The sequence below is a fragment of the Kogia breviceps genome, chromosome 12, assembly GCF_026419965.1.
Source record: "Kogia breviceps isolate mKogBre1 chromosome 12, mKogBre1 haplotype 1, whole genome shotgun sequence".
Lineage (NCBI taxonomy): Eukaryota > Metazoa > Chordata > Mammalia > Artiodactyla > Physeteridae > Kogia > Kogia breviceps.
This window is the reverse complement of record NC_081321.1, coordinates 86,695,251-86,709,364: the sequence shown is the minus strand read 5'-3', so window position 1 is coordinate 86,709,364 and position 14,114 is coordinate 86,695,251. Positions and strand designations below refer to the sequence as shown.

The window sequence follows — 14,114 nt, the reverse complement described above, 5'->3', positions numbered from 1 at the left end:
ATGTGTCCTCATTCTTTAGTCTCCTTCTCCTGCATTATTTTTGTAGCACTTACCACCACCCGGCATAGTTATTAGCATCGATTTCTTCCCATTAGAATGTAAGCTTCGTGAACAGGTGCTTCTTTTGTTCAAGGACGTATCTCCAGTGTCTAACACGTAGGAGGAGCTCAATAAATATTTGCTTTCAAATGAAAGAGGTTAAGAAACCTGCCCAGATCAGACAGCTATTCAGTGACAGAACAGGCACTTAAGCAATGAAGCTGGTAGTCTTAACCAAACTAAGATGCTGTTACTGCCAATGCCTGAATCAGGCCCTCAGTAATGAATAGTAGGCAAATGTTAAATATTTGTCAAAGTAAAAAGCTAAGCAGAGTGAACATTAACTGCAAGAGCTTTTGTGGAAATGACCGGAGACAGGGCAAGGAACTAAACTCGTTCCCCCATACCTCCCTTCTAAGAAAGCAGAAGCTATCAAGGGAAACCTGGGCTATAAGTAGATTATCAGACATGAGACACGATGGATAGGGTGGATTATTATTATTATTATACCTATTATGCAAATAACACCCAAGAGGATTTTTTTAAATGATTAATACCTAATTTTGTAAAAATAATAAAATGGGAAGGTAAGATTCAACCATTAACTCTCCACAAATAACCACAGATGATATTTGAGATGTTCCAGATTTTTCCTATGAAAACACTGTTTTTAGAACTAGTATAATACTGTACATAACTTTACCTGCTTTTTTCAGTTAACAATATGTAAGCATCTTTCTGTGTCAATAAACACACCTCTGCATATGTTCAGCAGCTTTAATTCAACTTGTTCTCTATTGTTGGACATTTATATTTGCTTTCTGCTATTTTAAATGTCACAGTCATTCTTAGAAATTCGTGAACAAAACTGTTATTGGCTTAATTAGAATAAATTCCTAGAGGTGGAATCTGATTAAAAGGATATAGCAATCTGTAATCTTACCAACAGTTTCTCCAAAGTTTTGCCACCACTGTGCATTATTCTTTTTTTAAAATTTAATTAATTAATTTATTTTTGGCCACGTTGGCTCTTCATTGCTGCGCGCGGGCTTTCTCTAGTTGTGGTGAGCTGGGGCTACTCTTTGTTGCGCTGCACGGGCTTGTCATTGCAGTGGCTTCTCTCTTATTGCAGAGCACCGGCTCTAGGTGCACAGGCTTCAGTAGTTGTGGCGTGCAGGCTTCCGTAGTTGTGGCTCAGGGGCTCTAGAGCGCAGGTTCAGTAGTTGTGGCACGTGGGCTTCGTTGCTTTGCGGCATGTGGGATCTTCCCGGACCAGGGCTTGAACCCGTGTGCCCTGCACTGGCCGGCAGATTGTTAACCACTGCGCCACCAGGGAAGCCCCGTGCGTTATTCTTACAGCATCATAATACCTCACACTTACCAAGCACTGTTCTAAGCACATGATGAGTATTAACTCATTAATTTCTTACTAAAACCTCCTAAGGGAGATACTCTTATCCCCATTTTACAAATGGAAAGTGGCTGGGCTGGGATCGATCCAGCTTCAGAGCGCATGCTCGTGGCATAGTGACTGGTAGGCCCACAATGGCAGGATGTGGCTGACTGAACTTAAAAGTTGGCTCCACCAGTTACCTATTGTAAGGCTTTAAAAAAATTTGCTTAGTGTCTCCGTGCCACTTTTTCTTTTCTTAAATCTGTGAAGGAGGTACAAGAGAATATCTCATAAGATGGTGGTCTTTTTTTTTTTAACAAAAAGGAAATTTATTGTGTCACAAAATAAGAAATCCAGTGATAGTTTGGTCTACAGAGTTACTTGATGCAGTAATTCAGTGATGTTCCTTGTTTCTCTTTGCTATCCTTGAGGTGCCGACTGTACCCTCAAGAGCTGGCTCCATTTACGGCCACTAGGCCAGAGTTCCAGGAATCATATCCAGTTACAAGATCTCCATGTTCCACAAGAAAGCAGCCATCTTTTCATGTACCTCTTTTTTAGGAATGAGAAATCCTCTTCTTTCCAAAAGTCTACTAACAAGACTCGGCTCGTGCCTCTCTGGGAAGGTTGTCACATGCCCATCCCCAAGCCAATCACTGGCAAGGATCGTCCAGGAACATATGGTGGGGAATCAACCACAAAGATTCCACCATTAAACTTTTGGGAAAAGTCTACTAATCAAAAGATAGTAAACCTGTCTTTCTTTCCTCAGGATTGTGAACCACTGACGTTTAAGAGGTATTACTTTATTGGCATCAAGAGGGAAAAAAAAGTTTCACGAACATTTATCGTACATTCCTAGCGAAAGGCACCATGCCAGGCACTGAGGGAAATACAAATGAAAAGACTCAACCTCTTTACTTGTCTTTCCTACCATAGTAGTGGACTCAGGCACAGGAATACGAGCTACTTTGCAAGGCAGTTGTTTTATAAGTACCATATTTGATGCACAATTAAAGTATTAGGAGACTAGGTAGAGGAGATTCATTAAGAATATTTTTGCTTCAAAGACCATTACACCTAATTTTCTGATTTATGACTGTCAAAGAGCCATAGAAAGATAATACACAAGGCTGAAGAGAACATTTCATCAGCCTTAGCAGGAACAGAACTGTTCTCCAAATGGCGGCCATCACCTCACACCAAAGCATCAGGCAGAGAACCCACAGGGTCAGACCAAACAAAGCACGATGGTGATTTCGTTTCCAAGAGACTGTAGAGCACACTGCATACAAACAAAACAGCTTTTTAATTAAGGTATACATAAAGTGCACCAATGTTAAATGTATAACTCGAGAAATTTTTATGTGTGTGAGTGGCAGTAACTCTTAAACATAAAACACTCAGAATAGTGGCTGACACACAAAAAGGGCTCAGTTAAGTACTAGCTGTTGTTTCATCTGCCACTTTGAGAGGTAAAATATACAACATTGGTTTCATTTGCATTTCTTTGAGAAATGGGACCGAACATTTTTTTCCTGTGAATTACCTGTTCAAGTCCTAAGGCCTTTTCACTATTGAGATATTAGTCATTTTTTTTTCCCTAATTTGTAAGAGCCCATTATATACTAATAACACTCACTCTTGCCTTACAATGAAATTATTTTTCCCAATTTGTCCCTTGACTTTTTTTTTTTGTCCCTTGACTTTTAAACTTCTTTGCCACCCACTAGTTTTAAATATTTATAAATTTTATGCTCTTTTCTCTTTTTTTTTGTAATTCTTTTTTTTTTCCATTTATTTTTATTTTTATTTTTTTTGCGGTACGCGGGCCTCTCACTGTTGTGGCCTCTCCCGTTGCGGAGCACAGGCTCCGGACGCGCAGGCTCAGCGGCCATGGCTCACGGGCCTAGCCGCTCCACGGCACGTAGGATCTCCCCGGAGCAGGGCACCATCCCACGTCCCCTGCGGACTCTCAACCACTGCGCCACCAGGGAAGCCCTATTTATTTTTTTGGGGTGCATTGCATCTTCATTGCTGTGCACGGGCTTTCTCTAGTTGCACTGAGTGGAGGGCTACTCTTCGTCGCAGTGCGCAGGCTTCTCATTGCAGTGGCTTCTCTTGTTGTGGAGCACTGACTCTAGGCATGCAGGTTTTGGTAGTTGCAGCACGCGGGCTCAGTAGTTGCAGCACGTGGGCCCTAGTGTGCACAGACTTCAGGAGTTGTGGCACGTGGGCTCAGTAGTTGTGGCTTGCAGGCTTAGTTGCTCCGCAACATGTGGGATCTTCCTGGACCAGGGATTGAACCTGTGTCTCCTGCATTGGCAGACGGACTCTTAACCACTGTGCCACCAGGGAAGTCCCTACATTTTTTGGTTTGAGGGCCTGCACCATTTTACATTCCCACCAGCAATTCACAAGGATTCCAATTTCTCCACATCCTAGTCAACAGTTGCTATTTTGTGTTTTGTTTATTTTTATAATAGCCATCCCAGTGGATGTGGTAGTATCTCATTGTGGTTTTTATTTGCATTTCCCTAATGTTAATGATATAAAAGCACGTCTTTTCATGTGCTTATTGGACATTTGTATTTCTTCTCTGGAGAAATGTCTATTCAAGTCCTTTGCCCATTTTTAAACTGGGTTGTTTGGGTTTTTGGATGAGTTGTGGGAGTTCTTTATATATTCTGGATGTTAACCCCTTATCAGAGATATGATTTACATGATATAAACATTCTTAAATGATATACTAATTTTAAAAGGGCTATGGGGGTGGGGGGGTGGGATGAACTGGGAGATTGGGATTGACATATATACACTAATATGTATAAAATGGATAACTAGTAAGAACCTGCCGTACAAAAAACAAATAAAATAAAATTCAACCACCACCAAAAAAGGGCTATAGGGGACTTACTTCCCTGGCGCTCCAGTGGTTAAGACTCTGCGCTCCCAATGCAGGGGGACTGGGTTCGATTCCTGGCTGGGGAACTAAGATCCTCCATGCCACACAGTATAGCCATGTTCCAGACAAAGTCACCAGCCTTGTGGAAATTCCATTCTAGTTCATATTTCAGAGACCCCAAAACTCCAGGCTTTAGTTTAGTGGTATCATTCACTGGAAGGATGAAAACGGGATGATCTGAAGAGGAAGAAATTGAGTTCCATTCACACAGTCTAGTTCAGATGGCAGCCGAATGAATACTCAGTAATGGAAGACTTTAGGGAAACAGTTTCAAAAGCCAAATTGCTGAGGGCTGAAAAGTTAGGAGTTTAAGCAGACGGTATAGACTACTCTAAAGCAGCTTTGGGACGAATGATGGAAACAGATGGGATAGTTGGGGTGTGACAGAATGAGAGGTCTTGGTAGGTCAAGTGAAGTAATATGTTGCCATGAGAGTGTGGTGGAAGTATTCCTGGGATCCAGTGGGTAAAGCAAAGTCAAGAGGACCTAAGACCTAGACCAGTGATTCTCAAACTTGACTCTATGCTCTTTTCCTTTGTAATTTCAAGCTTTGATGTTCTGCTTAAAAAAAAAAAAAAAAAAAACTTTTGCCCAACTATGTTATTAAATATTCACCTATATTTTAGTATGAAACTTATAATTTTATTTCTTTATATTTAAACCTTTAAGACATACATAATTTATCTTAGTAACCAACTTTGTTTAAAAACAGCCATCCCTGACTCTGTATATTAAATAATTCAACCATTTTACACTTACTTAAAACGACATCCCTATCACATATTAAATTTTTGTTTTTCCTTTTCCTCCTATGTCATAAGAATATCCAGAGGAACTGAATTTAGTTGACTTCTTTAACTGTATAGAATACCTAGTTGTATTATATGAGAAGGTCATGGCAGGAGAGAAATATAATTCTACATAAATGTATTTGTGTAGAATGTATTCTATACAAATGTATTTCTAGACTGACTAGTCTCTTTCACTGACCATCAGACTATTTCTACTTGGCTTTGTATTTCCGGTGAAGTTACACTTTCATATCCGCATGGATACAATGGCTTAAAATGCCCTGTACATCCTCAGTATACCTGTAAATTCATTTATCTACATCATTCGGTGCCTACTGTGTACCATGCACCAAGCTAAGGAGTGAACCAGACAAATGCAACTCTTCCCATAATGTGGCATAAATATTATCTGGTAGAAGACAATCCTTAAATATTCACACCAATAATTCATCACAGCTGTGTTTGGTGCTACAAAGTACAGCATAATACCCTTTGCAGCTGAGAAGTCTCGTTTCCAGATCTGTTCACTTCTGCATATTGAGCGCACAGTCAATTTCCAATTCTCAATGAAAAATACCAGAAGGAACTTGGAGAATTATCTTCAGAGTATTTACAAGATGTCGTAGGCTAATGAGAGGAGTAGGAAAAAATAGTTAAAACAAAACCCTAAAATATTAGGCAACAAAATCCCATCAGCTCAATGTACTTGGAGACAGTCCTTTAAAATCTCAGGTCTATACCCTGAGCAAAGCCAGTCCCATGGCAGATGAGATCCCAAACAAGTTAAATAAGATCAAGAATGTGGCAGAAAAGCAACTCCAATGCAGGATCATTTTACCTTCTGAAAGGGAAAACCTGTTACTACCTTTTTATGTACTGTGCCCTATTTTCCTGGGGTGTCCCTATTCTCTACAATTAATAGGTTTCAAAACTGTGAGCAACTGGAAGGAATAATTTTAATAGCTGAAACAAACAAAAAAATTGCTTTATGAGAAAAAGAAAAAACAAAACCAAAAAAACCACAAATTTTTCCAACCAGCAAATTCTACATGCATTGAGAGGCTACAGAGTCACTGTCAGTGATTAAACCACAGAGCACCAGTTTTCCAGCTCAAACTGGAAAGGATTTTTTTTTTAATTAAAGTAGATATGTCTGAGGGCATCTAAATATAAGTAATTCTTTTCTTAGTAAAAAATTTCTCCCTCGGGGTGGCATAGGGAGGGTGGAAGGGAGACGCAAGAGGGAGGGGATATGGGTATATATGTATACATATAGCTGATTCACTTTGTTATAGAGCAGAAACTAATACAACATTGTGAAGCAACTATACTCCAATAAAGATGTTAAAAAAAAAATTTCTCCCTCACTGAACCCATTTTGATGGTAACAAATAAATGTGACTTTATAATAAACTTTAAAAAGCCCCAACCTACGTTGTTTTATCCAAGAGGCCAATTTAAAACCAAAACAAATGGGTAACTTGTATTTTTACCTTAAAATTAAAGTTTGAGATTTCGGAAGTCTATGCTGATGAAAGAGGATGCCAACAAATGCACTCATCACCACACATAAAGTTAAGCTTTCTAAACTAAATCTCTTTAGCATGAGATCAAAAACAGTCTGCTCTTAGAAGATCCCCAAATGCTATCTCTTCCAACTCTTTAAAAGCCAGCTTCTGTTTCTCCAAGAAGCAAAATACATTCAATATTGCAAAAAAGCACCACAGGTATCCGAAACGCAAAATAACCAGCAAGCCACATTATTTTCACAGAATTAGCAGGCATCTGTCACCTGTTTCTCAGATTGTTTATGTCCGTGTTTCTTTTTCTTCACTGGCAGGACGGTCCAGAACCTCTATTTTGCCTTTTCCATCTTCCGAATGAGGAAGCTTAATGGTATCGATGGTGACTTCACCTTCAGAAGAGGTGCTATCATCTTCATCCTCAGATTCTGAGCTGTCCTCTGAACTGGCTTGTGAATTCTCTTCTGAACTGTCCTCTTCTCTGGAATCAGACTGATTCAGCTCAAACAAGGCCACATCCTGCAAAACACCACCATGTGGGAAATTTATTTCAGGGCAGTTCCCTAAAAAGTTAACAATAACAACTTAGGGAAGGGACCAACCTTTAGCCCAAGAAGCACGCAGGACAGAAAACGTTCTTTTTTTGGGCTGTGCCACATGGCTTGCAAGATCTTAGTTCCCCGACCAGGGCTCAAACCCAGGCCCTCAGCATTGAATGCATGGAGCCCCAACCCCTGGACCACCTGGGAATTCCCCCGGACAACAAAAGTTCTTAATACAATATGGCACTATTATTCTTTCAGTTGCCAGAGTCTGCCATAATGATTTACATATACTGCAAGTCTAAAAAGTTCCCCACAACCGAATTCTATATATCCTGATTATATTCAACACAATTCACTCAAAAAATATTAACAAGTATCAACATGAACCATGTACCACACTAGTGGCTCAACAACAACAAAATCCTGGCCTTTGTGGAACTTATGTTTTTGAGGAAGAGTTGGCAAATCACGGCCTGCAAGACAGACCCAGCCCACTGCCTGTTTTCGTGCAGCTCTGAGCTAAGAACGGTTTTTACACTTTTCAGTGATAGAAAAAAACTAATCAAAAGAGTAATATTTCATGAAACATGAAAATTATATGAAATTCAAATTTCGGTGTCCATAATTAAAGCTTATAAAACTTGCCTATTCATTACACATCATCTGCAGCTGCTTAGACACCGAAATGGCAGAAATGAGTAGTCACAATGGACACAGTAGGGCCCACAAAGCCTAATGTATTTACTATCTGGCCCCGTATAGAAAATGTTTGCTGACTTCTGTTCTAATTGGGAAAGAAAGACTATAAACAATTACACAGAAAGCATAGTGTAGGGCAGTGAAAATTTAAAAAAATAAAAGCTAATAATAGAGCCACCGAGAAGGCCTCTCAAGGTGACAAGTGAGGAGAGATGGAAGGAGTCAAGACGCAGGAATCTGGGGAGGGGCATTCAGCAAGGAGATGGAGACTGCAGTGCAGTCACTGAGGGTCCTTGGTGGGAGACAAGGTCAACAGAGAGCTGGAGGCAGGATCACACAGGCCCACGAAGGACTCTGAATTAATTAGAAATGTGATGGGAAGCCCTCTGGTTCCCACACTGCGGGCCACACACACTGGGTGAAGAATAGACTCTGGGAAGAAAGAGTGGAAGCAGGAAGACTGGCTGGGAAATTACTGGGATAATCCAGAGGGGAGACCGTAATCACCTAGAGAAAGGGTGGTGGATGCCGTGTGGAAATGGCTGGATTTGGGATGTGTTCTGGAGGTAGAGCTGCCAGATCTGCTGATGAATCAGATATGATTCTTAACAATGGTGTCAGCGCTGTCCAGACACGAGTGTTATACAGGGAATTCCAGTGTAGAAATAAGATATGAGCCTAAATTGAGAGACAGTTTTCACATGCGGCTTATGCGATCAGTTATTCTGTTATACACATCATTTACTTTTGCATTCTCAATGAATCAGACTATGATTACCTCTTTGGGGCCTTAGATCGGAAAATAAGAAAAAAATCCAGTTAGAACACTTTGTAAATAAATGCTTCAAGATAACAAATGTATTATTTGACTTGAAAAAGCCTCCCTATGATGCTGAATTATTAAATTCCTAAACTTCACCCAGGGAAGCTTACTGACCTATGAGATCCTTAATCATCAAATGACCAAGTATCTATGCAGTACTGGAAACATGAGCTGACTTTGCAAGAAGGAAAAAAACATGCAGAATTAAAATTTTAAAGTTCTCTTTTTCAGGTGACGAGGCATACTGGTAATTTTACATTATGAAATGAAAACAAAGCATAGTTACCATTTGTATAACTTTTCCAAGAGTCTCATCAATATTTTCAATATTGAAATGACCAGGTGGTGCAGCTGCCATTTCTTTCCTTAGCTTTTCGTTTGCTTGAGCCATCTGTGGGAGAAAGCTCTGTACTTGGTCCAATACTAAGGAGAGGAAACACAGTTTATCAAATTTTATGTTACCATTGGGCCAAACTTCAAATTTTTAAATCCAGAATTTCCTGCAAAAACACTTCTAAATTTGACAGGAATAATAACAATAATTATAATAAAATCTTTCAAATTCCTTCCATTTTACAAACTCCCATCCTCTCCTGAATTCTTAAAACGGTAGGACTACACAATTCAGCAATTATTTCTCAATGTTTTGTGTTTCTCATATATGCCCAGGACTGGAAATTCCTAGAAGGCTGGCATTCAACAAACAGTAACTGAATAAGTAGGCAGTAGGACTTAATAGTTAAATACACGAGGCTCCGAGGCTCTGGGGTCAGACGGACCATGTTAATAATAGAACCCCAGTACCACCTCTTACTATCTGAGTTACCTTGGGCATGTTAAGGAAGCAATGGCTGTTTTTACCTGCCCAACATCTGTTCCCCTTTCTTCTGATGATATAACGATGACTTTCCTTTTAAGCTCTGTCACTCTTAGTCACTCTTGTCCCTACCCTACTCATGCCGACGTGTTCCACAAGCTCGGCCACTATGATTTGGTTTAACGACACTGTGATCTGTCAGGCCAATCAGAGATCACCCTGGGACTCTGGTTGGACCTGTTGGGAGAAACAGCCCTTCTTTCCGAGTAAATGACTAAGTGAGCTGCTGAATGTAAGCCTGGAGCTGCTGATAAACTGGCCCACCTGCCACCTGTCGGGGACGAGCTTGTTCTAGATGAAGTCAACACCTAGGAAAGTAGAACTACGAGATACAGAGCAGAAGATCCCGGATGATGCCAAGCACCTGGATGCAGATGTACCTGAAATCACTGGCGTAATTTTCCCCAACAAAATGAGCCAACATCGTTTGGCTGAAGGCAATGTGAACTGGGTTTCAGTCATTTACAACCACAGAAGTCTAACTAATACGTTTAATTTAACCAATCAAAACCTCAGTTTACTCACCTGTAAAACAGGGATGATAACTGACAGGCACTACGGTAAGCACAGGGGAGCCGATATACAAGGGATTTCTAATTTCTTTAGCTCTCAGAAGAGGCCCGGCACATAACTATGCACAACATGGGCTCCCAGAACTCCTTAAGTCACTAATACAACCACAGAACAGCTGACTGAAATGTCCAGAGTATGGAAGAAGAGAAGAAAGTTGAGGTGAAGGTCAAGAAATGGCCTTTACTTGTGAAACAGGACGGCTGGAAGGATGCCAGATGGCATACCCAACTTGGAAAAGAGTTTCGCAATTTTTTTCTTTATTAAAGAATACTTTTCATATGACCCAGAAATTCCACTCAGAGATATGTACTCCCCCCAAATAAAAACCTATGTCCACACAAAAGCTTGGATTTGAATGGGGAGCCACCATGCAGTCATTTTAGCTGTTGTAGATTTAGTGCATACTATAGTTAATAAGTTCCCCTCTCGGAATACTCATGATTTCTTAGTTTATAGACATGATAACTTCATGCATCATTTACATTGTTTTTACCACTTCTTGTCTTTATTCTCTTTTTTAAAACATTCAGAGTGAATTACACAGAACCTGAGTATTACATGAATGCTACCTGAACAAAGTCGGAGTGATCTGTGAGTGTGCAATACAGCAATAGGACAGAGTAATTAATGAAGAGAACTGGCCCTGTTATGAGTCACATTTACTATTTAAGTAATTATGTCCAATTTAATGGGATCTGGTAGTGTTTTCCCACACATGAATATTGAATTCGGGACTCCGTAACCTCTAGAAAAATTTCCCATGGAGATTAACAATAATTGGTTTTGATTTCCAAAAATCCATCCCATAAGAATTTTTTCTGGGAAAGGTTACCCTCTTAAAGCAGGGGAATCATGTATTATCCCTGTGCACTGAATTCACAACGTAATTCCCAAGTAAGACTTGCTCGGCTTCACTCTCTGTGGTTTGATATCTGACAACAAAGGCAGATACTGTCCCATCAAATAAGTGCTTAATTAGGCAGAATTTCACATCACAGAGGGTTCTTGAGAGAGAGAAAGGGAAGAGTACTTACGGGGACTCCTCTCTATCCGAACTGTTTGAAGAGTGGAATTCTTTCTGGAATTAGGCTTGGAGTTGATGAGCAACCTGTCCCATATACCTGCAAACACACACACTTCATTTACTACAGCATAAAGAAATAGGAGCCCATCAGCAAACTTTCCAAGACCATCCTCAAGCCCTCAAGTTTTGACCATTCGTTCCTCACTTCCCAAAACATTTTTTAAAAAAAAGCAGCACTCCAAGTTCCATTACAACATTTTAGTTCTGCACACAGGATCTCCCCTTTCTTAAATCTGTCTCCTACATCTCTGCGTCACCAATGCCAGGTAATAAATGAACACTGAACTGCACCTTTCTGGGTCAGAAACCCATCAGTGACAAATGTGGGTCGGCAATGACAGAACCCGAGTAGCAGTACAAAGCACCATAAGGGTTAAGTGAAGCCAGAAATGGTTTACCAGCTGCATTATATTGGACAAATTACCTAAGCGTTTTGAGCATTAATTTCTTCATTTATAAAACATGCCTGCCAGGTTAGTTCCCCCTCAGTAAAGATGTCCAACCTAGACAAAACAGCTCTTTAAACCTCCCCAACTCCCAACTCCATCTATGCAGCCTTACATTCACAACTCCTCAAATCAACCCAACTCTCCCGCCCATCAGAGCTCAGAGAACAGGACTTGTCTTTCAAAACCCAAGGCTTTGCGCACCGTGTTTCCGACACCTGGAAAATCTCTTCACTCTGGTGTAAAAATCCCGTTCACCCTCAGAGCAGCAGCTCAACATTCCTTGCTTACTACCTTAGACCTAGCAATTGAATTAGTGCAAAGAGCACGGGCTCTGGAGCCACGCTGCACTTCCCAGCCACACCATCTCCAGCAAGTTACTCATCTGTATGATACACCAGGTCTCAGTTTCCTCATCTATAAATGGCGATAACAGAGCCTTCTACACAGGGTGGTTGTGAGGATTAAATTAGTGAATTAATTCCTGGGGCAAAGCAGGCACTAAGAAAGCTTCGGCTATTATCATTATAACTTCTTTGAATGCTCTGGATTCTCACAGAATCTTTTCTTCAAAATAATATTTAAGGAGAATATGCCCAAGCCCTTAGGTGTATTATTCTTCTCCAGAAAAAAGAAAAACAAATTCTACAGATATTACTACTACTTCCATTTTCCCAATGTAAAAACTAAGGCGTTGGGAATGTAAACAACTCTCCTAAAGTTCCATAGCGAATAACTCGTGGGTCTGGGATTCGAATCCTTGCTTCTTAATTCTCTATTATGGTGTCTGAAATCCTATGCGGATTTCCTGTACCCGTCTTCCTCTAGAGAGACACTAAGGGTGGCTCTGTGAGGGCATCTGCGGAGGAAGGGTGGTTAATACTCATCCGCTCCCCCTTCCCACGCCCAGGCCCGAGGCCGGGTGCGCGCCCCCAGACGCCCGGTCCCACACCGAGTCCTGCGGCCACCCCCGGGGGTCCCTCGGTGGGGCCGGGCCTGGGCAGGGAGCCGCCGACCGGCCACCTGCTGCTCCGGCAGCGCGACCCCTGACGCACGTGCGCGCCCCACGCCGCCGCCACCCGCCCGTCACCTCCGCGGCCGCCGCTGCCAGCTCTCAGCAGCTCCCTGGACACCGAGACCCCGGAGCCGTCCCGGGAAAACGACGAACAACTCGTGTCGGACTGGAATTCGCCGTGGGCCTCCATGCTGCTCGCCCGTTTTCAGAGCAGCCCCTTCAGGCCCGGATGCCGGAAAAAGGCTGGGGAAGGGGGCGGGGCCAGGACTATGATTAAAGGAAAGCTGGAGGGGCGGGGTGAGGGCGGAGCGAGGGTGGTCTGCGGCGAGGTCGGCTCCTAGCGGAGCGAGGAGGCCATTCCTATCTTGGGAAAAGGAAGGCGGAGGGTCTGGAGACCCTGTGATTGGATGAAAGAGCTGGCAAGGCTGGCTTTTTCGCTAAACCTGAAGAGCGCACGGTAGGGCTGCTCTCCTTTTCTTTTTTTTTTTTTAAATTGTGGTTCAAAAAAAACACATAACACAGAATGTACCATCTTAATTGTTTTTACAGGTACAGTTCAGAAGTGTTAACTCTACATTGTTATGTGACAGATCTGTAAAAGTTTTTGCAAAACTGAAACTCTATATCCACTGAGCAACCTCCCCATTTCTCCCTGACAACCACCATTTTAACTTCTGTTTCTATGAGTTTAACTACTTAAGATACTTCATATAAGTGGAATCATACAATATTTGTCTTTTCACAACTGGCAGATTTCACTTAGTATAATGTTCTCCAAGTTTATCCATGCTGTGACAAGTAATAGGATTCCCTTCTTTTTAAACGCTGAATAATATTCCATTTCATGCACATACCACATTTCCTTTACCCATTCGTCCCTTGATAGCTGGGTTGCTTCCTCCCGGATATTGTGAATAATGCTGCAATGAACATAGGTATGTAAATATATCTTTGAGATACTGCTTTCAATTCTTTTGGATTTATACCCAGAAGTGTGATTACTGACTGTATGGTAATTCTATTTTTAACTTTTAAGAACCTTTGTACTGGTTTCCGTAGTGACTGCACTATCTTATTCCCACCAGTAGGGCAGAAGTATTCCAATTTCTCCACATCCTCACCAATGCTTATTTTCTTTTTCTTTCTTTCTTTCTGTCTTTCTTTTTTTTTTTTTTTAAGTGACCATCTTAGTCAGTACGAGGTGACAACTCATTGTAGTTTTGATTTGCATTTCTCTAATGATGAGTGATGTTGAGCATCTTTTCATGTGTTCACTGATCGTTTGTATATCTACTTTGGAGAAATGTGTGTTCACATCCATTGCCCATTTTAACTCAGATT

At 41.3% G+C, this 14,114-nt stretch overlaps 1 protein-coding gene across 3 annotated transcripts; it reads right to left on the bottom strand.

The window, feature by feature from the left end:
• Window positions 1–3,252: 3,252 nt before the first annotated feature.
• NOPCHAP1 (NOP protein chaperone 1) lies at window positions 3,253–13,107 on the bottom strand. 3 transcript variants are annotated; one of them, XM_059081763.2, is made up of 5 exons: window positions 12,849–13,107; window positions 11,263–11,349; window positions 9,065–9,201; window positions 6,981–7,230; window positions 3,253–5,815 (listed from the first exon to the last, which is right to left on the bottom strand). In XM_059081763.2, exons 1-4 carry the CDS (start codon window positions 12,961–12,963, stop codon window positions 6,997–6,999), a joined length of 573 nt encoding a protein of 190 aa, XP_058937746.1. In that variant the 5' UTR covers window positions 12,964–13,107; the 3' UTR covers window positions 3,253–5,815; window positions 6,981–6,996. The 3 variants fall into 3 exon arrangements, with proteins under 3 accessions (XP_058937746.1, XP_066866120.1, XP_066866119.1); XM_067010019.1 differs by lacking the exon at window positions 12,849–13,107 and adding an exon at window positions 11,963–12,053 and having other exon boundaries at window positions 5,022–5,815; XM_067010018.1 differs by lacking the exon at window positions 3,253–5,815 and having other exon boundaries at window positions 6,121–7,230.
• Window positions 13,108–14,114: the final 1,007 nt, after the last annotated feature.

Bases quoted from the DNA above. Each gene is read 5' to 3' on its own strand.
- NOPCHAP1 (XM_059081763.2), bottom strand. From the start codon at position 12,963: ATGGAGGCCCACGGCGAATTCCAGTCCGACACGAGTTGTTCGTCGTTT. The intron at 11,350-12,848 runs GTGACGGGCGGG...GTGTGTTTGCAG, and splicing joins TGGCAGCGGCGGCCGCGGAG to GTATATGGGACAGGTTGCTC. The intron at 7,231-9,064 runs GTAACTATGCTT...GGTGTTTTGCAG, and splicing joins TTGGAAAAGTTATACAAATG to GATGTGGCCTTGTTTGAGCT.